The sequence below is a fragment of the Anomaloglossus baeobatrachus genome, chromosome 10 (genome assembly GCF_048569485.1).
Source record: "Anomaloglossus baeobatrachus isolate aAnoBae1 chromosome 10, aAnoBae1.hap1, whole genome shotgun sequence".
NCBI lineage: Eukaryota > Metazoa > Chordata > Amphibia > Anura > Aromobatidae > Anomaloglossus > Anomaloglossus baeobatrachus.
In genome coordinates, this window is record NC_134362.1 from 197,811,064 (window position 1) to 197,834,987 (window position 23,924).

A 23,924-nucleotide genomic window follows, 5' to 3' on the forward strand; every position below is an offset into this window, starting at 1 on the left:
TTGAGTCCTGGATCTTGACGGCTTCTGGTATTCCTCCTGAAGTCATCTCCACTATGACTCGGGCTCGGAAGTCTTCCTCGGCCAAAATCTATCACAGGACCTGGAGAATTTTCCGGTCCTGGTGTCGCTTTTCCGGCCATGCTCCTTGGCCTTTTTCTTTGCCGACCCTTCTGTCCTTTCTACAGTCCGGTCTGCAGCTAGGACTATCCCTTAATTCCCTCAAGGGACAAGTCTCGGCTCTGTCAGTGCTGTTCCAGCGGCGTATCGCCCGGCTGGCTCAGGTCTGCACCTTCATGCAGGGCGCGTCTCACATCATTCCGCCTTACCGGCGGCCCTTGGATCCCTGGGACCTCAATTTAGTCCTCATGGCCTTGCAGAAACCCCCCTTTGACCCTCTTAGGGAGGTTTCTTTGTCTCGTCTTTCAGAGAAAGTGGTCTTTCTACTGGCCATAACTTCCCTCAGGAGAGTCTCTGATTTGGCTGCGGTCTCTTCGGAGTCACCTTTTTGGTTTTTCATCAAGACAAGGTGGTTCTCCGTCCGACTCCGGACTTTCTCCCTAAGGTGGTTTCTCCTTTCCACCTTAACCAGGACATTTCCCTGCCTTCCTTTTGTCCGGCTCCTGTTCATCGCTTTGAAAAAGCGTTGCATACTCTGGATCTGGTGCGGGCGCTCCGGATCTATGTGTCTCGCACCGCTGCTCTTAGACGGTGCACCTCTCTTTTTGTGCTAACCACAGGTCGGCGTAAGGGCCTCTCGGCTTCTAAGCCGACCTTAGCTCGTTGGATTAGATCGGCCATTTCCGATGCCTACCAGTGTACTCAGGTGCCTCCCCCACCGGGGATCAAGGCACACTCGACCAGAGCTGTCGGTGCCTCTTGGGCTTTCAGGCACCAGGCTAAGGCTCAGCAGGTCTGTCAGGCTGCCACTTGGACTAGCCTGCATACCTTTTCAAAGCACTACCAAGTGCATGCTCATGCTTCGGCAGATGCGAGCTTGGGCAGATGCATCCTTCAGGCGGCTGTCGCCCATTTGTGAAGTTAGGCTCCGCCTACTTCTCAGTTTTTCTGTTTATTCCCACCCATGGACTGCTTTGAGACGTCCCAATGTCTGGGTCTCCCATAGGAACGATAAAGAAAAAGAGAATTTTGTTTACTTACCGTAAATTCTTTTTCTTATAGTTCCGTATTGGGAGACCCAGCACCCTCCCTGTTGCCTGTTGGCAGTTTCTTGTTCCGCGTGTTATCACCGGCTGTTGTCGTGGACAGAGTCTCCGGTTGTTCCGGTTCTTGCTCTGTCTTTACTTGTGGGTGGCTATTCTCCTTCAGCTTTTGCACTAAACTGGCTAGATCTGGTTATCCAAGGGGTGTATAAGCTCAGAGGGAGGAGCTACACTTTTTAGTGTAGTACTTTGTGTCTCCTCCGGAGGCAGAAGCTATACACCCAATGTCTGGGTCTCCCAATACGGAACTATAAGAAAAAGAATTTACGGTAAGTAAACAAAATTCTCTTTTTTTTGTCCATTTTTTTTCCCAGCTAAATTGATGACCACATCAAAGTTCAGCTCAACTTGTGATGTGGTGGTGTGACATTAAATCAGTACAGAGGAGGACAGAAAAAAAAAAGTTACAAGCTCCCAGTTAGAATGAGCTCACTGACTGATTCCTTGTCAACTCATTCAGCAAAACGTTTTTAGGATGCAACATTTTTAAATAAATCCAATAGCAAAGCTTATTTTCTTTGTCGCTCCATTGGGAGACCCAGACAATTGGGTGTATAGCTTCTGCCTCCGGAGGCCACACAAAGTATTACACTTTAAAAAGTGTAACCCCTCCCCTCTGCCTATACACCCTCCCGTGCATCACGGACTCCTCAGTTTTGTGCTTTGTGTTGAAGGTAGCACACATTCACTCAAGCTCCCATTTTAGTCAGCAGCAGCTGCTGATTGTATCGGATGGAAGAAAAGAGGGCCCCAGGGCTCCCGGCATGCTCCCTTCTCACCCCACTAAGTCGGCGGTGCTGTTAAGGTTGAGGTACCCATTGCGGGTACAAAGGCTGGAGCCACATGCCGTTTTCCTTCCCCATCCCTTAGAGGCTCTGGGAGAAGTGGGATCCTAACCGGTCACCATGCACTGGGACCGGGCTCCCTCCGCAGCCCCTGGGGGAATCTGACGGACAGGAGGCTGGATATCATCAGGGACAGGCCCTGCATCATAAAGGTACTCTGTGTCCCCTTGGGGACGGTTCATGGAGCACTTGGTCTCAGACGCTGCAGCGGCTGCTGTTTTTGTGTGACGACCGGGACTACCGCGCCGACCGCGCCTGCTTGCCGGCCGCGGTATTAAATTTAGTCCCCGGCTTTTGCGGCCTAGTGCATTAAACTCCTGCCCCCGGGCCTGCCAGTCAGGGGTAAGGGCGGGACGGTCGGCCTGACGGCGACTGTGAGGGCTGGAGCATACTTTAGTGTCCTCCTCCCCCCTCACTCATCACTCTGGGGCACCAGATTCCCGCACTTATTGAGGCACGCCCACGGCTCCCTCCTCCCCTTAGAACGCCGGCAGCCATGTTTTAAACACATTCTGCCGGTGGAGGACTTCTGGCTGCAGCTCTGGGAGACCCAAGGCAGGGAATCTGGTGGACACACACCGCTCTGGGCGGTCGGTAAGCCACACCGGTCACCCGGTGCTGGTCCCCCTAGGGTGCCGAACTGTATATATATATATTATATTTGTATACATTTTCTAGGTTCGGCCTCAGTGTTTAGCCCTTGGCTATATACCCTCAGTGATTACTCTCCTAGGAGAGAACAGCATGTCGGTCACAAGGAGCAAGGGTACCAAGACACAGGGTTATTTTGCAACCTGTACCTCTTGTGCGGCTATGCTACCTGCAGGTTCCACCTACCCTCACTGTGAGCAATGCTCGGGCCCTGTGGCACTCGCTCAGCCGGAGCCTCGGGCACTGGTGGGACCCTCGGCCCAGGTAGAACCGCCGGCTTCCACTGTCCAGGTGGCAGGGACAGAGTTTGCAGTTTTAGCTGAGAAACTCTCTGAGTCACTTTCACAATCCATGGCTCAGTCTATGGACAAATGGTCTGCTAAGATACTAGAAGCCTTACAGTCCAGACCGGCCCTTACACAGGCCCCGGGCACTGCGGGATCATCGCCCCCAGGCCCATCTCGGTCTGCGCCGCAGCATGCTCCTGGGGTGGCCCCTAGGTATCACGTGGAGGACTCCGGCACGGACCGCAGTCCCAGACCGGCTAAGCGGGCTCGCTGGGAATCTTCCCCGACTTCATCACGCTGTTCGGGGTCTCAGCTTGAGGACTCTCTGGAGGATGAGGCGGAGGTCGCAGCCCAGGACTCTGACCCTGACGTTGCTCTCAATCTTGATACACCTGAAGGGGACGCCATAGTAAATGACCTTATAGCGTCAATCAACCAGGTGCTAGATCTTTCTCCCCCAACTCCACCTATAGAGGAGTCGGCTTCACAGCAGGAGAAACACCAGTGTAGGTTTCCCAAACGTACACGGAGTGCTTTCTTCGGCGCTCCATTGGGAGACCCAGACGATTGGGTGTATAGCTACTGCCTCCGGAGGCCACACAAAGCATTACACTAAAAAGTGTAAGGCCCCTCCCCTTCTGGCTATACACCCCCAGTGGGATCACTGGCTCACCAGTTTTCTGCTTTGTGCGAAGGAACTTCAGAGATGCTGTCCAGAAGCACAGAGCTTATCCAGACAAGCGCTTTTCTAAGCGCCTTAATGACACACGTTACCCCTTCCCCTCTGACGTAGTCAAGGGTTGGGCTCAATGTCCCAAGGTGGATCCTCCAGTCTCTAGACTGGCGGCTAGATCCGTAGTAGCAGTGGCTGACGGTTCATCGCTCAAGGATGCCACTGACAGGCAGAGCTCCTAATGAAATCCATCTTTGAAGCCACAGGCGCGTCTTTCGCCCCGGCCTTTGCAGCCGTGTGGGCACTCCAAGCTATCTCAGCTTGTCTGTCTGAGATTAATGCGGTCACACGTACCTCTGCTCCGCAAGTAGCGTCCTTGACTTCTCAGGCGTCGGCTTTTTCGTCCTACGCCATGAACGCCGTCCTGGACTCTGCTAGCCGTACAGCGGTAGCATCCGCCAATTCGGTGGCAGTCCGCAGGGCCATGTGGCTACGCGAATGGAAGGCAGACTCTGCTTCCAAGAAGTTCTTGACCGGTTTGCCTTTTTCGGGCGACCGATTGTTTGGCGAGCAATTGGATGAAATTATTAAGCAATCTAAGGGAAAGGACTCGTCCTTACCCCAATCCAAGCCAAAAAGACCTCAGCAACGGAAAATTCAGGCGAGGTTTCAGTCCTTTCGGCCCTCAGCCAGATCCCAATCATCCTCGTCCAACAGGCCACGGAAGAGCCAGAGGAACTCTTCTGCATGGAGGTCTAAGTCACGTCCTCCAAAGACCGCCGGAGGCACCGTCTCCAAGGCGGCCTCCTCATGACTTTCAGCCTCCACAAACCGCATCCTCGGTCGGTGGCAGGCTCTCCCGCTTTGGCGACGCCTGGTGGCCACATGTACAAGACCGATGGGTGAGAGACATTCTGTCTCATATTTACAGGATAGAGTTCTGCTCTCGTCCTCCGACTCGTTTCTTCAGAACATCTCCGCCCCCCGAGCGAGCCGATGCACTTGCTCAGGCGGTGGACACTCTGAAGTCAGAAGGAGTTGTGATCCCCGTTCCCCTTCAGGAACGTGGTCGCGGTTTTTACTCCAACCTGTTCGTGGTGCCAAAAAAAAAAAAAAAAAGGACGGATCATTCCGTCCCGTTTTGGACCTCAAATTGCTCAACAGACATGTGAGAACCAGACGGTTTCGCATGGAATCCCTCCGCTCTGTCATCGCTTCGATGTCACAAGGAGACTTCCTAGCATCAATCGACATCAGGGATGCCTATCTCCATGTGCCGATCGCACCAGAGCATCAACGCTTCCTGCGTTTCGCCATTGGGGACGAACACCTTCAGTTTGTGGCACTGCCTTTTGGCCTGGCGACAGCCCCACGGGTCTTCACCAAGGTCATGGCATCCGTTGTGGCAGTCCTGCACTCTCAGGGCCACTCGGTGATCCCTTACTTAGACGATCTCCTGGTCAAAGCACCCTCCCGGGTGGCATGTCAACACAGCCTGGCCGTAGCTCTGGAGACTCTCCAGAGGTTCGGGTGGATCATCAATTTCCCAAAGTCAAAATTGACTCCGGCCCAATCACTGACTTACCTCGGGATGGAGTTTCATACTCTCTCAGCGATAGTCAAGCTTCCGCTGGACAAACAGCGTTCGCTGCAAGCTGGGGTGTACTCTCTCCTTCGGGCCCAGTCACACCCCTTGAGGCGCCTCATGCACTTCCTGGGGAAGATGGTGGCAGCGATGGAGGCAGTCCCCTTCGCGCAGTTTCATCTGCGTCCACTCCAATGGGACATTCTCCGCAAATGGGACAGGAGGTCGACGTCCCTAGACAGGAACGTCTCCCTTTCTCTGGCAGCCAAAACCTCTCTTCAGTGGTGGCTTCTTCCCACTTCTCTGTCGAAGGGAAAATCCTTCCTGCCCCCATCCTGGGCTGTGGTCACGACGGACGCGAGTCTGTCAGGGTGGGGAGCGTTTTTTCTCCACCACAGGGCTCAGGGAACCGGGACTCCGACAGAGTCCTCCCTTCAGATCACAGAACTCTGGCGGCGGATGCATTAGTTCAGGATTGGTCGCAGTTTCGACTGCCTTATGTATTTCCTCCTCTGGCAATGCTGCCCAGAGTGTTACGCAAGATCAAGTCCGACTGCCGCCGCGCCATCCTCGTCGCTCCAGACTGGCCGAGGAGGTCGTGGTACCCGGATCTGTGGCACCTCACGGTGGGTCAACCGTGGGCACTCCCAGACCGACCAGACTTGCTGTCTCAAGGGCCATTTTTCCATCTGAATTCTGCGGCCCTCAAACTGACTGTGTGGCCATTGAGTCCTGGCTCCTAGCGTCCTCAGGCTTATCTCAAGATGTCATTGCCACTATGAGACAGGCCAGGAAACCAACGTCCGCCAAGATCTATCATAGGACTTGGAGGATCTTCTTATCCTGGTGCTCTGATCAGGGTTTTACCCCCTGGCCGTTTGCCTTACCCACTTTTCTTTCTTTCCTTCAATCCGGAATGGACAAGGGGTTGTCTCTCGGCTCTCTCAAGGGACAAGTATCGGCGCTATCCGTATTTTTTCAAAAGCGTCTAGCCAGGCTTCCGCAGGTCCGCACGTTCCTGCAGGGAGTTTGCCACATAGTCCCACCTTACAAGAGGCCGCTGGAACCACGGGATCTTAACAGAGTGCTAAAGGCTCTTCAGAAACCACCTTTCGAGCCACTGCGGGATGTCTCCCTTTCACGTCTTTCGCAGAAGGTGGTCTTTCTAGTGGCAGTCACATCGCTCCGTAGAGTGTCGGAGTTGGCAGCGCTGTCATGCAAAGCCCCCTTCCTGGTTTTTCACCAGGATAAGGTGGTTCTGCGTCCGGTCCCGGAATTTCTCCCTAAGGTGGTATCCCCTTTTCATCTCAATCAGGATAGCTCCTTACCTTCATTTTGTCCTCATCCAGTTCACCAATGTGAAAAGGAGTTGCATTTGTTAGATCTAGTGAGAGCACTCCGGCTCTACATTTCTCGCACGGCGCCCCTGCGCCGTTCTGATGCGCTCTTTGTCCTTGTCGCTGGCCAGCGTAAGGGGTCGCAGGCTTCCAAGTCAACCTTGGCTCGGTGGAACAAGGAACCGATTCTTGAAGCCTACCGTTCTTCTGGGCTTCCGATTCCTGCAGGGCTGAAAGCCCATTCTACCAGAGCCGTGGGTGCATCCTGGGCTTTGCGGCACCAGGCTACGGCTCAGCAGGTGTGTCAGGCAGCTACCTGGTCGAGTCTGCACACTTTCACGAAACACTATCAGGTGCATGCCTATGCTTCGGCAGATGCCAGCCTAGGTAGGCGAGTCCTTCAGGCGGCGGTTGCCCACCTGTAAGAGGGGGCCGTTGTCGGCTCTTTTTATTGGGGTATTCTTTTACCCACTCAGGGACTGCTTTTGGACGTCCCAATTGTCTGGGTCTCCCAATGGAGCGACAAAGAAGAAGGGAATTTTGTTTACTTACCGTAAATTCCTTTTCTTCTAGCTCCTATTGGGAGACCCAGCACCCGCCCCTGTTCCCTTCGGGCTGTTGTTCTTTTGTGTACACATGTTGTTCATGTTGAATTGTTCTTTGGTTCATGGTTTCAGTTCTCCGAACATCCTTCGGATTGAATTTACCTTAGACCAATTTATAACTTTCCTCCTTCCTGCTTTTGCACCAAAACTGAGGAGCCCGTGATGCACGGGAGGGTGTATAGGCAGAGGGGAGGGGTTACACTTTTTAAAGTGTAATACTTTGTGTGGCCTCTGGAGGCAGAAGCTATACACCCAATTGTGTGGGTCTCCCAATAGGAGCTAGAAGAAAAGGAATTTACGGTAAGTAAACAAAATTCCCTTCTTTAGCCCAAAATGCATGCATTAATGTAAAAAGAAAATGAAAGGGGTATTCTACAACCCCCCTCAAAAAAAAAAGTAATTACCAATCCATACGGGATACTGTGGGGGCTGTAGTGCTTTGACGTAGGTTGGGTCTCTAGATGCGCCAGAATCCGGATCTGCAGCCCCATCTTGAGTGAATCAGAGGTGCGCATGCTCGATCTCAGGCCGAGCATGCGCACCACCACTCCGAACAGGAGAAAGCTGCAGAGTCCGGTTCTGGCGCTTCCAAAGCCCCAATCTTAAGTGGTCCCAGTAGTCAAACCCTTCACAATTAGCAATTGAGCATACGCACCTCCAATATTGCCAATCTCGAGCCGAGCATGCGCACCACCGCTCCGAGCAGGAGAAAGCTGCAGAGCCCAGTTCTTATGCTTCCAGAGCCTTAATATTAGGTGGTTCCAATAGACAAACCCCTGACAATTAACAAGTGGCAATATCGGAGGTGCGCATGCTCAATCTCGGGCCGAGCATGCGCACCACCGCTCCAAACAGGAGAAAGCTGCAGAGCCTGTTTCTTGCACTTTCAGAGCCAGAATATTAGGTGGTTCCAATAGACAAACCCCTGACAATTAACAAGTGGCAATATCGGAGGTGCGCATGCTCAATCTCGGGCCGAGCATGCGCACCACCGCTCCAAACAGGAGAAAGCTGCAGAGCCTGTTTCTTGCACTTTCAGAGCCAGAATATTAGGTGGTTCCAATAGTCAAATCCCTGACAATTAGTAAGTGGCAATATTGGAGGTGCGCATGCTCAATCTCGGGCCGAGCATGCCACGAGAAAGCTGCAGACCCCAGTTCTTGCGCTTCCAGAGCCCCAATATTAGGTGGTTCCAATAGTCAAACCCCTGACAATTAACAAGTGGCAATATCGGAGGTGCGCATGCTCAATCTCGGGCCGAGCATGCGCACCACCACTTCGAACAGGAGAAAACTGCAGAGCCCGGTTCTTGTGCTTCCAGTGCCCCAATATTAGGTGGCTCCAATAGCCCAACCCGACAATTAGCAAGTGGCAATATCGGAGGTGCGCATGCTCAATCTTAGACCGAACATGTGCACCACTGCTCCGAACAGGGGAGAGCTGCAGAGCCCGGTTCTTGCGCTTCCAGAGCCCCAATATTAGGTGGCTCCAATAGTCCAACCCCTGACAATTAACAAGTGGCAATATTAGAGGTGCGCATGCTCAATCTCGGGCCGAGCATGCGCGCCACCGCTCTGAACAGGAGAGAGCTGCAGAGCCCGGTTCTTGCGCTTCCAGAGCCCCAATATTAGGTGGCTCCAATAGTCCAACCCCTGACAATTAACAAGTGGCAATATTAGAGGTGCGCATGCTCAATCTCGGGCCGAGCATGCGCGCCACCGCTCTGAACAGGAGAGAGCTGCAGAGCCCGGTTCTTGTGCTTCCAGAGCCCCAATATTAGGTGGTCCCAGTAGTCAATCCCCCAACAATTAGCAAGTGCCAATGCTGTGGATAGGGGATAACTTTTCGGGTGGGGGGAGGAATAACCCAGTGCAATATAAAGCATTAAACAACTAATTAGTTTGTGACATAGTCGCTAATTAATAGAGAAGCCGGTTTTTCATGGATGTGGTCACCGCGGACCCCCGGCCGCCTTCTTTTCATCGGCGCCTTTTGTAGCGGGCAGTGAAGTACCTGAGATTGGCGCAGGCCACTGCCCGCTTCTATTGAGGCCCATGCAATTACTCCACCGCCGCCGGTCCATGATTAACCATAATCTACAATGAAGTCATCTCTAGTGGATTCGGCTTTGATAGATTTTCCATTTTTTTAATGCCCTTAACATGATTGCACCATTAAAGATCCCACGCTTTGTTCATAATGGATAAAATGACTTTTTTTTTTTTTTTCTATTTTCTTTTTTTTCGCTCTGGTAATAGCAAAAGGCAGTAACTAATTACAATAATTGGAGCCGACCGGCGCCAATGAGAATTTGTGACTGAGCTGTGCATTTTAACCCCCCCAGTGCTTAAAATGGATGAAGAAGAGGCAATATTGCTCTAATCATCAGACCGGATTCACACGTAGCATTTTGAGATATTTGACGACCTGTCCATTGGCACCCCCCACCTGATTGCAGCCCCCGCAGGGGCCGGATATACAGTCTACAGATCTAGGAAAACAGCGCCGTATACTGTATAGTGGACATTTTCAGGTACTGCAGATTGCATTCTCTACAAAAGAGGCTGAGCTGCAGTACCTGAAAATGGCCACTATACAGTCTACGGCGCTGTGGTGTCCGCGTACGCGGTGTACATCCGGCCTCTGGGGGAGGTGCAAACCGCTGATGTGGATAGGTCATCAATATCTCAAAATGCAAATGCAACAATGCAAAATGGGGATATAGGCTGATGATTGCAATCAGAATCTACACGCAGATATGCCCCAACCGTCTGTAACCCTTAAAGGGGTGACCATAATCGCAGAGTACACTGCTCGACTGTATGGAGCAGCAGTGCACAAGCAAGACCTTCTCCAGAGCCCCGTTTTTAGAACTGGTGGTGAAAGGACCCCTGCAATTAGCAACTTATCACCTATCTTGTGGGTGGATAATTTAAATTTTATGAAGCTACCTCTTTAAAATGTGAAGAAAAAGCAGGTTGTCCCCCCCCCCCTTGCCCTGGTTGAACCATTGCAAATCTGGGTATCTTTACTACTAAAAGCACCCTAAGAGATGGAGAACATAATCTAGTACCCATGTGCCTGTGAGCTGCAGACTTAAAGGGAATCTGTCAGGTGATTTTGTAGTACAATACTAATCTTCTCTTTAAATAGAGCTTAAGGAGACCTTTCAGGATCAGTAAGTTTTATTGCTCTACCTTATCCTGTTATCTTGTTGTAAGCTCTGTAGAATTCGGGGTGATGTAGTAACTAGTTAAGTGCATGTAAATACAAACTAACTACATATTCACTGCTCCTCACTGCTAGTAAATCTGAGCTGAATATGCACTGCTGCATTCACTTTCACTGCTAAGAGTTGGGAGGCAGTATGGGAGGGGGCAGCAGTGCAAATTCAACTCAGATTTACTATCCCTGTTGAGCAGTGAATATGCAGTTAGTTTGTATTTACATACATTTGACTAGTTACCACATCACACTGAATTCTCCAGAGCTTACAACAAGATAACAGGATAAGGTAGAGCAATAAAACCTAAAAGGTCTCCTTAACCGCTATTTAAAGATAACATTATTATTATTGGACTAGAAAATCGCCTGACAGATTCCCTTTAATCTAAGACAGACTAATCAAAGCCAGACTGGTTTCTAGGGGCTTTCTGTCTGACAACACCTTTGCCAAATACGCTGTGTGTTGGTCAGTAGAAACAAGCCTGACTTTGATTAGTCTGACTGTCTGACTTAGATTAAAGGGAATCTGTCAAGTGATTTTGTAGTACAATACTAATGTTCTCTTTAAATGGTGCTTAAGGAGACCTTGCAGGATCAGTAAGTTTTATTGTCCTGCTGTAAGCTCTGTAGCATTCAGTGCACCCTAGTCAAGTGTATGTAAATACAATTTGCATATGCATTGCTCAGTGCATTCATTATCATTGCTGAGAGGTGGGAGGGAGTATGGGTGGGGGCAACCATGCAAATTCAGTTCAGGTTTACTATCACTGATACCGACACTAAGATGGGAGAAGGGAACAGTGAATATGCAGTTTGTATTTACATACACTTAACTAGTTACCACATAACAGTGAATTCTACAGAGTTAACAGTAAGATAACAGGATAAGGTAGAGCAATAAAACTTACTGATTCTGGAAGGTCTCCTTAAGCCCATTAAGGATAAGGTAGAGCAATAAGACTAAAGCTGGTGTCACACTAAGCGACAGCGACAACGACGTCGCTGTTACGTCACCATTTTCGGTGACGTAACAGCGACCTTGTAAGTCGCTGTTATGATCGCTGCTTAGCTGTCAAACACAGCAGAAGCAGCGATCATAACGTCACTGTGCTACATGTGCAGAGAGCAGGGAGCCGCGCTTAGCGCTGGCTCCTTGCTCTCCTAGGTACAGTACACATCGGGTTAATTAACCCGATGTGTGCTGCAGCTACATGTCACAGTGCAGGGAGCCGCGCGCACTGCTTAGCGCTGGCTCCTTGCTCTCCTTGCTACAGTATACATCGGGTTAATTACCCGATGCATACTGCAGCCACATGTCACAGTGCAGGAGCCGGCACTGGCAGCCAGGGCGGAGGCTGGTAACCAGCGTAAACATCGGGTAACCAGGGAAAGGTCTTCCCTTGGTTACCCGATGTTTACGCTGGTTACAGCTTACCGCAGCTGCCAGTGCCGGCTCCTGCTCGCTTCATTTCGTCTCTCTCTCGCTGTCACACACAGCGATGTGTGTGTCACAGCGGGAGAGTGACGACCAAAAAATGAAGCTGGACATTCAGCAACGACCGGCGACCTCACAGCAGGGGCCAGGTCGTTGCTGGATGTCACACACAGCGACAGCGACGGGACGTCGCTGCAACGTCACAGAAAATGGTGACGTAGCAGCGACGTCGTTGTCGTCGTCGTTATGTGTGACACCAGCTTTACTGATCCTGAAAGGTCTCCATAAGCCCTATAAGGATAAGGTAGAGCAATAAAACTTACTGATCCTGAAAGGTCTCCTTAAACACGATAAGGATAGGGTAGAGCAATAACACTTATTGATCCTGAAAGGTCTCCTTAAGCCCTATATAAATAAGGAAGAACAATAAAACTTAGTGATCCTGAAAGGTCTCCTTAACCGCTATAAGGATAAGGTAGAGCAATAAAACTTATCCTGAAAAGGCTCCTTAAGCCCTATATTGATAAGGAAGAACAATAAAACTTACTGATCCTGAAAGGTCCCCTTAAGCCCTATAAAGCTGGGTTCACACTAAACGACAGCGACAACGACGTCGCTGTTACGTCACCATTTTCGGTGACGTAACAGCGACCTTGTAAGTCGCTGTTATGATCGCTGCTTAGCTGTCAAACACAGCAGAAGCAGCAGCGATCATAACGTCGCTGTGTTACATGTTCAGAGAGCAGGGAGCCGCGCTTAGCGCTGGCTCCTTGCTCTCCTAGGTACAGTACACATCGGGTTAATTAACCCGATGTGTGCTGCAGCTACATGTCACAGTGCAGAGAGCAGGGAGCCGCGCGCACTGCTTAGCGCTGGCTCCTTGCTCTCTTTGCTACAGTATACATCGGGTTAATTACCCGATGCATACTGCAGCCACATGTCACAGTGCAGGAGCCGGCGCTGGCAGCAAGAGCGGAGGCTGGTAACCAGCGTAAACATCGGGTAACCAGGGAAAGGACTTTTCTTGGTTACCCGATGTTTACGCTGGTTACAGCTTACCGCAGCTGCCAGTGCCGGCTCCTGCTCGCTTCATTTCGTCGCTCTCTCGCTGTCACACACAGCGATGTGTGTGTCACAGCGGGAGAGTGACGACGAAAAAATGAAGCTGGACATTCAGCAACGACCGGCGACCTCACAGCAGGGGCCAGGTCGTTGCTGGATGTCACACACAGCGACAGCGACGGGACGTCGCTGCAACGTCACAGAAAATGGTGACGTAGCAGCGACGTCGTTGTCGTTGTCGCTGTGTGTGACACCAGCTTAAGAATAAGGTAGACCAATAAAACTTAGTGATCCTGGAAGGTCTTTTTAAGCCCTATAAGGATAAGGTAGAGCAATAAAACTTACTGATCCTGAAAGGTCTCTTTAAAGCCTATTTAAAGATAGCATTAGTATTGTACTAGAAAATCACTTGACATATTCCCTTTACTCTAAATCAGACAGACTAATCAAAGACTGATTTCTCGGGGCTTTCTGTCTGACAACTCCTTTGTAAAATACTCTGTGTGTTGACCAGTAGAAACCAGTCTGTTTTCGATTAGTCTGTCTGACTTAAGCTGGTGTCACACATAACGACGACGACAACGACGTCGCTGCTACGTCACCATTTTCTGTGACGTTGCAGCGACGTCCCGTCGCTGTCGCTGTGTGTGACATCCAGCAACGACCTGGCCCCTGCTGTGAGGTCGCCACTCGTTGCTGAATGTCCAGCTTCATTTTTTGGTCGTCACTCTCCCGCTGTGACACACACATCGCTGTGTGTGACAGCGAGAGAGCGACGAAATGAAGCGAGCAGGAGCCGGCACTGGCAGCTGCGGTAAGCTGTAACCAGCGTAAACATCGGGTAACCAAGGGAAGACCTTTCCCTGGTTACCCGATGTTTACGCTGGTTACCAGCCTCCGCCCTTGCTGCCAGCGCCGGCTCCTGCACTGTGACATGTGGCTGCAGTATGCATCGGGTAATTAACCCGATGTATACTGTAGCAAGGAGAGCAAGGAGCCAGCGCTAAGCAGTGCGCGCGGCTCCTTGCTCTCTGCACTGTGACATGTAGCTGCAGCACACATCGGGTTAATTAACCCGTTGTGTACTGTACCTAGGAGAGCAAGGAGCCAGCGCTAAGCGCGGCTCCCTGCTCTCTGCACATGTAGCACAGCGACGTTATGATCGCTGCTTCTGCTGTGTTTGACAGCTAAGCAGCGATCATAACAGCGACTTACAAGGTCGCTGTTACGTCACCGAAAATGGTGACGTAACAGCGACGTCGTTGTCGCTGTCGCTTAGTGTGACACCAGCTTTAGATTAAGTGAATCTGTCAGGTGATTTTCTAGTACAATACTAGTGTTCACTTTTTAAATAGGGCTTTCAGGATCAGTAAGTTTTATTGTTCTACCTTATCCTGTTATCGTGTTGTAAACTCTGTAGTAATGGTTACCAGGGCGTCAATATATCATTTTGTCCGCTCAGCTGTTTTATGTTTTGATCCGGACACAAACTTGTGCATTTCCAAATCATAAACGCTCAATGCAACAGTTTCTCTATCCAGCTCCTGGATCAATCCGGCACAACCTCTGGTCCTCCTGGATCACTAGTATCGATACCATAGAAATCTATGGGAACAATACTAATGTCATTATGGATGAGAAAAGCAACAAAAATGAAAATGAAGCTGTAGAAGACTGGATGTCGGAGATGATCTTCTGGTAGACGGTCCGGAAAAATATACTTTACCTCCGAGATATTTACGGAGATCCTCTCGCACGATATATAGGGATACAAATACGATCCACGCGACAAGATGTTGGACTTTTACTGTGCAGTAGATTCACTTACATCCACGTTTTAGGTAGATCTCATAATACACGTTATATAGGAAAACATAAGCAAATCCATGACCCGAGTCTACCGCTATACCGGTGCGGCAAGGACGTCTCTCAGCCCTCCGCTGGCAACGTTCGTCAACTTCTCGAGGAGCAGTCGCACATTCCTTGGCACAGGCACTGGCAAAAGCCGTAGACCAGACACACGGTCAAACTAGAGGGGACCAGGCTGACGCAAACAATCCCCAGCGTCACTTTCTGAATTACCAGCAGATAGATCCCGAGGGGTAGGGAGCCAAAGTAAAAAAAGCCGAGGAGCCAGACTAGTATCCGGGGGACGTGGTTGCACAGTTTGGAGAACAGGTCGTGGTCGATTTGGCCGTGAGAACTTATGGAGGCCGAGTCGAGACTGTGGTCCGCATAGTAGTCCGAGATTGTGTTTTGGCTCGGCGTCCTGGTCGGGTCCCTTTGTACTTCCATAATCGTGATCACAAGGCAATTGGAAGACCCGTGAGAAGGACTCGAAGACGCCAGGTTTTTGGGCGTCAAGACCACTTCGTTGCTGTCCGATTTGCACATGTTTTTCTCCGCCAGCTTCGACAAGATATTGGTGTCATCCGGGAGTCCTGCAACCTCCTCCTCCTGGAGCTCGGTCTCATTGCGGCAGAAGGGGCAGCTGATGCTCGGGGCGCCCCCTCCTATGTTCAGGATCTTTGAGAGGCATCTGGCACAAACCCGGTGAAGGCAGTCAAGGATCTTGGGCTTACGACTATGAGTGTTGAACCTCTGGTAGCAAATCTTACACTCCAGCTCGTCCGCCGATAGCGTCTCCTCCGCGCTCATCTTCTATGGTTGCAGAAAAGCTAGAAAATATATAAAAAAAATCAATTAGTGTTACTGCATTTCCAATAGTGGCAATGTATTGGTCAGTCTGTGAAAGTAAAGGTCCCCTTTAAATCCTTCTAACCTTTTTTTGTGGGTGGATCCCTCACATTTTTTGATGCCTCAGAAGATGTAGGAATTTATGGGGTCATAAACTGACATTAACTATGGCCTTAACATTATTGACGTCCGTGTGGCCATTCTGGAAAAGGTTGTATGTAGCCACCATTACATTGAGTGGAAGAGATCTTCTTCACCCATCTTGTCCACTGACCTTAACGAGGGCCTTCACTTTTAAAGGGGCTGCTTACACTAAAGCGGATAATGCTAAAGTGAGTGGCAATGGACAGCCCCTTTAAGTAGATAAAGTGACCCCCAGCTGTAATCTGTTATAAGTGTTCAGTTTCCCCGCAGCTCCAAAAAGTTCTTGGGGTGTAGGATTTCACTTTTGGAACAAAGACTTGTTCAGGGGGTGTGGATGCTGGGAGTGTCATTACTTATAATGCAGTTATGTTTTCTACTATTTGCTATCTTGAGAGGAATGCCTAAATGTATGCATGGTACGCCCACACTAAAGAGGATAATGCAAAAGTGAGTGGCAATGGACAGCCCCTTTAAGCAGATAAATCTGTCCACAGACCTTACAGAGGGTCTTCACTTTTAAAAGATCTGCTTACATTAGAAGGGACAATGTGAAAGTGAGTGGCAGTGGACAACCCCTTTAAGCAGATAACAAAGTGACACCCAGCTGTAATCTGCTATAAGTGTTCAGTTTCCCTTCAGCGCCAAAATGTTCTTAGGCTGTGGGATTTCACTTTTGAAACAAAGACTTGTTCAGGGGATGTGGCTTAGCTGGCTGGATGCTGGGAGTGTCATTACTTATTATGCAGTTATGTCTTCTACTATTTGCTATCCTTTAAGGGTCACCTACATTTATGCATGGTACGCCCACACTAAAGGGGATAATGCAAAAGTGAGTGGCACTGACCAACCCCTTTAAGCAGATAAATCTGTCCACAGACCTTACAGAGGGTTTTCACTTTTAAAGGGTCTGCTTACATCAGAGGGGATACTGGACAACCCCTTTTAAGCAGATAACAAAGTGACCACCCAGCTGTAATCTGTTATAAGTGTTCAGTTTCCCTCCAGTGCCAAAAAAGTTCTTAGGGTGTGGGATTTCACTTTTGGAACAAAGACTTGTTCAGGGGATGTGGATGCTGGGAGTGTCATTATTTATTATGCAGTTATGTGTTCTACTATTTGCTATCCTGCAAGGAACGTTTATGTGTGGTACGCCCACATTAAAGGGGATAATGCGAAAGTGAGTGGCACTGGACAACCCCTTATAACAGATTACAGCTGGGGATCACTTTGTTATCTGCTTAAAATATTCAGTTTCTCTTCAGTGCCAAAAAAGTTCTTTTGTGTGGGATTTCACTTTTCTAACAAAGACTTGTTTAGGGCATGTGCCTTAGCTGGGTGGATGCTGGGAGTGTCATTACTTATTATGCAGTTATGTCTTTTACTATTTGCTATCCTGTAAGGGATTTCTAAATGTATGCATGGTACACCTATATTTCTCAGGACTATAAAAGACCTGATTCTCATCAAAATCATTTGGAGAGCTTTGGAAATCACATGCCTGTGTATTTCTTTCATTCTCACCAGCGCCGTAGCATGAATCCCAGAAACTTTAATAGGAGTAAGAATTACTTCATCAGTGACCCTGGGGGGAAATTATGTATTACCCCATGCACATTACATATCAGTTAGTTGCCAGTGTTGTACAGGACAAGACAGGTCCTTCAGAGAAATGAGGACGCCATACTATTCAGTTTTGGAAGAAAAAAAATTGCAAACCAGATTGCCCCTTTTAAATAGCCTATATAGAGCAATGTCCAGCTGCTCTGGGAGCATCAGGCATCGTGAAGCAGGAGGCACTGGATGAGCATTGCGGTATGGCCCTGCCTTCTTAGAGGATGTTAAACTGCTATAGAGCCAAGGGTCTGATAAGAAAGGGGTGGGTGGTCAATATCTGATCAGTGGGGCTCCGGCACCCGGCATAAACCGCGGTCAGCAATGTAAGGCGCAGGGATAGCCCAGCTCCATACACCGCATAGTGGCCACTCCTGGGTACTGCAGCTCAGCTCTTAAGGAGTGACCATTGTTATCATTTTTATTTCATAAACAACTTTGTAATATATCTTATCACAGAAATCTGCTTCTTTTGCCTTCTTGGACTGATCGTTCACTATCAATTTATGGGTTAAATCTGTTTTTTCATTGAAGGAATGGGAGATGACAGTTGGTGCTTTTAATATTCTATGGAAGAGATAGACATTCTCCTGAAACTGCGCTTCCACGTCTCCATAGCGATGACAGTTGGTGCTCATGAAGTTTAAAGAATTGTATCCTCCATAGAATGTTCAAAGCACCAAATGTCATCGCTATGGAGACGTGTAAGTGCAGTTTCAGGAGAATGTCTGACGCTGGTTCCACACATCCGTTTTTCGCCGTCAGGCACAATCCGGCGTTGGATCCGTTTTATTCCCCATAGACTTGTATTAGCACTGGATTGTGCCGGATGGCCTTGTGTTGCATGCGGCGTCCGCCAGATTGGAAAAGATGCAGCATTCAACGTTTTTTTGTCTCCGGCAAAAAAAAAAAACGGAGCACGCCGGATCCGGCGCCATCTGGCATGTTATATAATGGAAACCTATGGGCGCCGGATCCGTCGTCATCCGGCATGTTATATACCGTAATGGAAGCCTATGGGCGCCAGATCCGGCGTCATCAGGCACATGACGGAATCCAACGACGGGTCCGGTTTTTTTGAACTGCGCATGCTCAGTATCACAACAGATCCGTCAGAAAACGGAAGGAACGCATGGAAAAAACGTGACGGATCCGTTTTTTTGCAGGATCCATCGCATCAGTGTTTTCGCCGGATTGTGCCTGATGTAAGCAGCCTGAGTCTATCTCTTCCATAGAATGATAGGAGATGACAGTTAGTGCTTTTAACATTCTATAGAAGAAATAGTTAGACTCAGACATTCTCCTAAAATTGCACTTGCACGTCTCCATAGCGATGACAGTTGGTGCTTTTTAACATTCTACGGAGGACACAATTCTTTTAAACTTCATGAGCACCAACTGTCATCGCTATGGAGACGCGGAAGCGCAGTTTCAGGAGAATGTCTGAGTCTATCTCTTCCATAGAATGTTAAAAGCACCAACTGTCATCTCCTATCTCTGTAATCTCTGAAGACAGGTTTCACCGGCAAAAGGCCCGTTTTAAGAACGAAAGATCAATCGAGGGGGAGAAAGAAGCAGATTTCTCTGCTTTTTATTGTCACACGTACTAAAATAAATTCTAACGAAGGTTACTCTACATGAATATCAAAGTACTGGAACACCCCTTTAAGGCCATAGATGCAGGCACTTTATCTGGATTCATGGTAATCACACCGGCTCCACCCGCCACCTGCATCATGTAATTTACCCAATGCTATGGATTCGGCGTATTTTATGGGGTTTTTTTGTTTTTTTTCATGCTCTCTGCCAACGCATGCAAATAGATTCTTCATTCCGCAAAAGGCTACAGCCCTGGTGAAGACATCACGGCAGCGGGGCACTCGCCGGCTGTCACTTGCAATCCTGGAGGCTGTCACAATAATGACACGCTGCCTGCGATGACGTCCCGGGCCCCTGCTGCTGCCTGACATTAACGTCTTGAATAATGTATAGAAGATGCACAGCGAGCCTATACACAGGGCGGGGGTGCCATATGGCGGTATTATGGCCGGCCGAGCTTACAGATAAGAGCGCAGTAATCACCGCCTGGCACCACCAGGATGGAAGGTCCAAATGTAATTTTGCATCAGCTTATGTGGATGTAAATAGGGGACCTGACACGTACTGGCGAGGGGGGCTTAATAAGAAGTTATGTCATATATTGCGTCATGGTTCAGCGGGGGGCAATAGACCCAGTGACGTACCACCGTCCCCTTCGCAGCGGGTGCCCAAATACAATTTCACACAATACCGCTCTTTAGTGCCCCAAAAATATTACCATACAACACCTAAATAACTCCATACAGTATCCATTTCTTCCTACTGTACAGTGTAATTATCATAATATACATATATTGGCCACATACAAGCCAATATACCGCCATGAAGTCCCCAAATAATACCGCCATACAGTGCCTAAACAAAATGCCCTACAGCATCCATTTATTTCTACTATACAGTGGAATGCCCACAATATACTATATACATATATTGCCCAAATTCAAGCCAACAACATACCGCCATACAGCATCCGTTTATTCCTGCTGCTAAGTATATTGCCCAAATATAAGCCAACAACATACCGCCATGCAGTCCCCAAATACCACCATACACTGCCTAAAAAATGCCCTACAGCGTCCATTAATTCCTACTATACAGTTTATTGCCCAAATACAAGCCAACACCATACTGCCATGCAGTCTCCAAATAATACCGCCATACAATGCCTAAAAAATGCCATACAGTATCCATTTATTTCTACTGTACAGTATAATGCCCATAATATACTATATACAGATTGCCCTTATTCAAGCCAACGACATACCGCCATACAGTGGCTAAAAAATGCCATACAGCATCCATTTATTCCGCCTGTATAGTATAATACTCATAATATACATATATTGCCCAAATACAGGCCAACAACATACCGCCATACTGTCCACAAATATGAATATCACCATACAGTGCATAAAAAAGCTATACAGTATCTATTTATTTTTACTGTACAGTATAATGCCCATAATATACATATATTACCCAAATACAGTCCCACAGTATAACGCCATGCAGTTCACAAATACCGCCATACAGTGCCTAAAAAACCCGCCATAGAGTATCCATTTATTCCTACTGTACAGTGTAATGCCCATAATATACTATATACATATATTGCCCAAATACAAGCCAACAACATACCGCCATGGTGTCCCCAAATAATAATACCGCCATACACTGCCTAAAAACGCCATACAATATCCATTTTATAATGCTCAAGCAATATTTCCATCCAGTACTTCAGTACAAGCCCAAACAAGGGACATTACGGTATTCAGCGCCCAAATAACAATACCTCCATACAGCGACCAAAACAGTAACGCCATACAGTATCCATTTAATGCCACAATATGGCACTCATACGCTATTGCCGTTTAGAGCCCAAAAACTACATCCATACAGTAATAATGTAATGCTAATGTATAGAGGCCATACAATATAGTTTAAACACAAGCATATACAATACCGCTATTCAGTGCCTATATAACAGTACCGCCATACAGCGCTTAAATAAATAAATAAATCCATACTGTAGTTAGTTAATACTACCATATAGTGCTCATACATCACTACAGTTACATATGGCACTGTAAGCGTTCAAATAATACCGCCATATACTTCCATATGGAAGCTTACGTGCTCCATTCACCGGCTGCTCCCCTACCAAAATAAATCTGGCTATATGGAGGGAGACATTTGTTGTATACCGCTCGTTGTTCTCCGTTTCTCCACAATACTACGGTGAATGGAGGCGTCAGTCACTAAATTGCGAGATCTATTTTTTGACTCCGCACCCCGCTAACAAGCAGTCAAGGGCATCGCTTTTTTTTTTTTTTTTTTGCAAAAAGACATTCATTAATATTAATTTCCACTGATATAATATTTGACCGTGATTCATCCATTATTAATACGCGGGAAAAGATTGAGAGTGTGCATTAGCCGCCTGACAAATGTTCTTCAAGAGAGACTGAATTAGCGGCGTAATTTGTACTCTCACAAGTGCTCCTGATGACAGACTGCTATTAGCAGCGCCGCGGATCGCTAAATAGTATCACTGTTGGATAATTAAAGCTGCTATCAGCTGGCGAGGAGCTCGGGTAGATGTCCTGCAGATCACGCCGAGCATCGGGGGTCCGGTTCATGGCGCACCATGCAGGGGTGTCACAAAAGTGGGCGCAGGGATTGCAATCATGTCCGGGATCCGGAGCCTAAGGGCCCCCAAAACATCTGTTTACCCTATGAGAAGGGGGGGGGCATAAATATTAAAGTGGGGGGCTCTGTTGAAGATTTTCCATTGGGGCCCGCAAGCTTCAATTTACGCCACTGGTCTTCTCCATTGCAGCTGGTGCACATTGACTGGGACCAGTAGGTTTTGCATGGATCGCCTGAACGCAACAGCTTCATAGGGATAGGTAGGCATGGGTATAGGTAACTAGACAGGAGCTCAGGACCGGATAACTAACTAGCTAAGGCATTGTGCAGGCACCTCCCCTGATGGGAGGGTGCCTTAAATGCACAGTGTCTCTCAGCCATAGGCTGAGAAGCATTTCCGGGAAATGGCACGCGGGTCCTTTTAAGAGGGGGTCCAGTGTTTGCGCGCGCCTCTTAGGTGCACTCCCTGGACCCCTGTGAAGCATGTAGGCAGCAGGGGAGCACTGGGCTAGGCCAGGGCAGTGAGCAAGACTCAGCGCCGACGCCTTCATTATTTTGCCCTGTCATGTCGGAAACTGCTGTAATCCCCCATTGAAGTGAATGGGGCTCATGCTGCAGGTCCTGGCACAGCGTGGGGGGCTGGAATCGGCCCTGAGAAGGGAAAAGGGGCTCAGCGCTACATCCCCATTCTCAGGGTTAGTAGGGTACCCAGGAGTCGACCCCCCCTACTGATCACTTATTAGGGTCATGATCGGGGCTTTGGTTGCCGTTCACATGGATGTGATCACCCCTGATTTAATCCAGTGATAAATCAGCGCCCTGCACAAGCGCTTTGGCTTTTCTCGACCCGGACCCCCAGGTGCTGAGGCGGCAGAACACAATTGAATCAAGGCGCTTTGGTCCAGGCGCGCGGCTCGGCTCTGATGCGGCACTCCGTTACTCTTATTAGACAGCCGTTTTCATTACAGACTGGAGATATTTGGCAGCCGGCTCCTTCGACGTTTACGGCCAAACCTTTTACAGGTCTTTATACCATAGACTTCAATGCCACTCATAGGCCGGCGGTACCGGACGGATAGAACCGACTCGCAAAAGTAGGTGCACCAGATGCAGACCCGTTTACATCCCCGATTTTAAAGGGGTGCACTCTTGTTCGCAGGATGGAGCTGATCGTGCAGCTTTGGCTCTTTCAAGTCGACGGGACGTAGCTGCTATACCTGCAAACAAGAAGGGGCCCACGATCAGGGTTTGCAAGGTTTTGGGCGCAGGGTGTTTTCGCTGCGTCCAAAACGCTGCGTTGCATAGTACAAGCACAGTGGATGGGATTTGTAGAAATCCCGTGCCCCCTGTGCTTGTTTTTCCCACAGCAAAAACTGACCTGCGGTGCGGCTTTCTGAGTCGCAGCACGCGGAGACGTACGTGTTTTCCGTAGGGAGAATACAGCGAGAAACTGCTGCGGCCCGAGCCCGGATCGTGGGCTCGAGCAGCTGCGGTCTCCTGCGGAGGAGACTCACTGCCCCGCAGGTCATGGCCTGCCACGCAAAGGACACAGCGGGTCCTGATCGTGGGCACGAGCAGCTGCAGTTTCCTGTGGAGGAGACTCGCGGCCCTGCAGGTCAGGATGCAGTGGGTACTGAACGTGGGTATGGACAGCTGTGGTCTCCTGCAGGGAGACTCGTGGCCCCGCAGGTCAGGACCCACCGTGCCCTTCACACAGCGGTTCCTAATCATGGGCACATGCAGCTGCGGTCTCCTGCAGAGGAGACTCGCGGCCCATCAGGTCAGGACACGGCGGGTACTGATTGTTGGTATGGACAGCTGTGGTCTCCTGCAGAAGAGACTTGTGGCCCCACATGTCAGAACGCAGCAGATCCTGATCATGGGTACCTGCAGCTGCATTCTTCTGCAGACGAGAGTCATGACTTCACAGGTCAGGACCTGCTGCCGTGTCCCGGACGCAGCGGGTCCTGATCGTGGACACGGGCAGCTGCGGTCACCTGCAGAGGAGACTTACAACCTTACAGGTCTGGACCTGCTGCCGTGTCCAGGACGCAGCGGGTCCTGATCTTGGGCATGTACCCTAATTCTGGAGCAAAAAACAGATGTAAGAATTTTTTTAACACATTCATGACGACAAGTATAGTGCACTTATCCTGACATATAGGGGCGGTATACAACACCTGGCGATCATGCACTCGTCCCATGTGCAAACCGGATGTCATCCTGATGCATAAAATCCTCTCTTGTATCACTATGTAGTTTACATAACGATTGGTCGTAACTGTAGTAAAACAGAGCA

General features: G+C 49.2%; 2 protein-coding genes across 7 annotated transcripts in view; one reads left to right on the forward strand and one right to left on the reverse strand.

Annotated features, from left to right (window-relative positions):
- The window catches only part of CEP89 (centrosomal protein 89), a 221,722-nt gene that overhangs the window by 182,834 nt on the left and 14,964 nt on the right, over positions 1 to 23,924 (forward strand). The gene's annotated exons all lie outside the window — the stretch shown is intronic.
- The window catches only part of LOC142254803 (E3 ubiquitin-protein ligase RNF182-like), a 112,375-nt gene that overhangs the window by 80,281 nt on the left and 8,170 nt on the right, over positions 1 to 23,924 (reverse strand). For 4 of the 5 annotated variants that reach the window (XM_075326115.1, XM_075326116.1, XM_075326117.1 and 1 more), the window contains exon 2: positions 14,652 to 15,603. In XM_075326115.1, coding sequence (XP_075182230.1) covers positions 14,879 to 15,583 — 705 coding nt within the window. In that variant the 5' untranslated portion in view covers positions 15,584 to 15,603 and the 3' untranslated portion in view covers positions 14,652 to 14,878. Of the gene's footprint in view, positions 1 to 14,651; positions 15,604 to 21,109; positions 21,130 to 23,924 lie in introns of those variants that run through there. The other variant, XM_075326118.1, reaches the window with a different exon arrangement.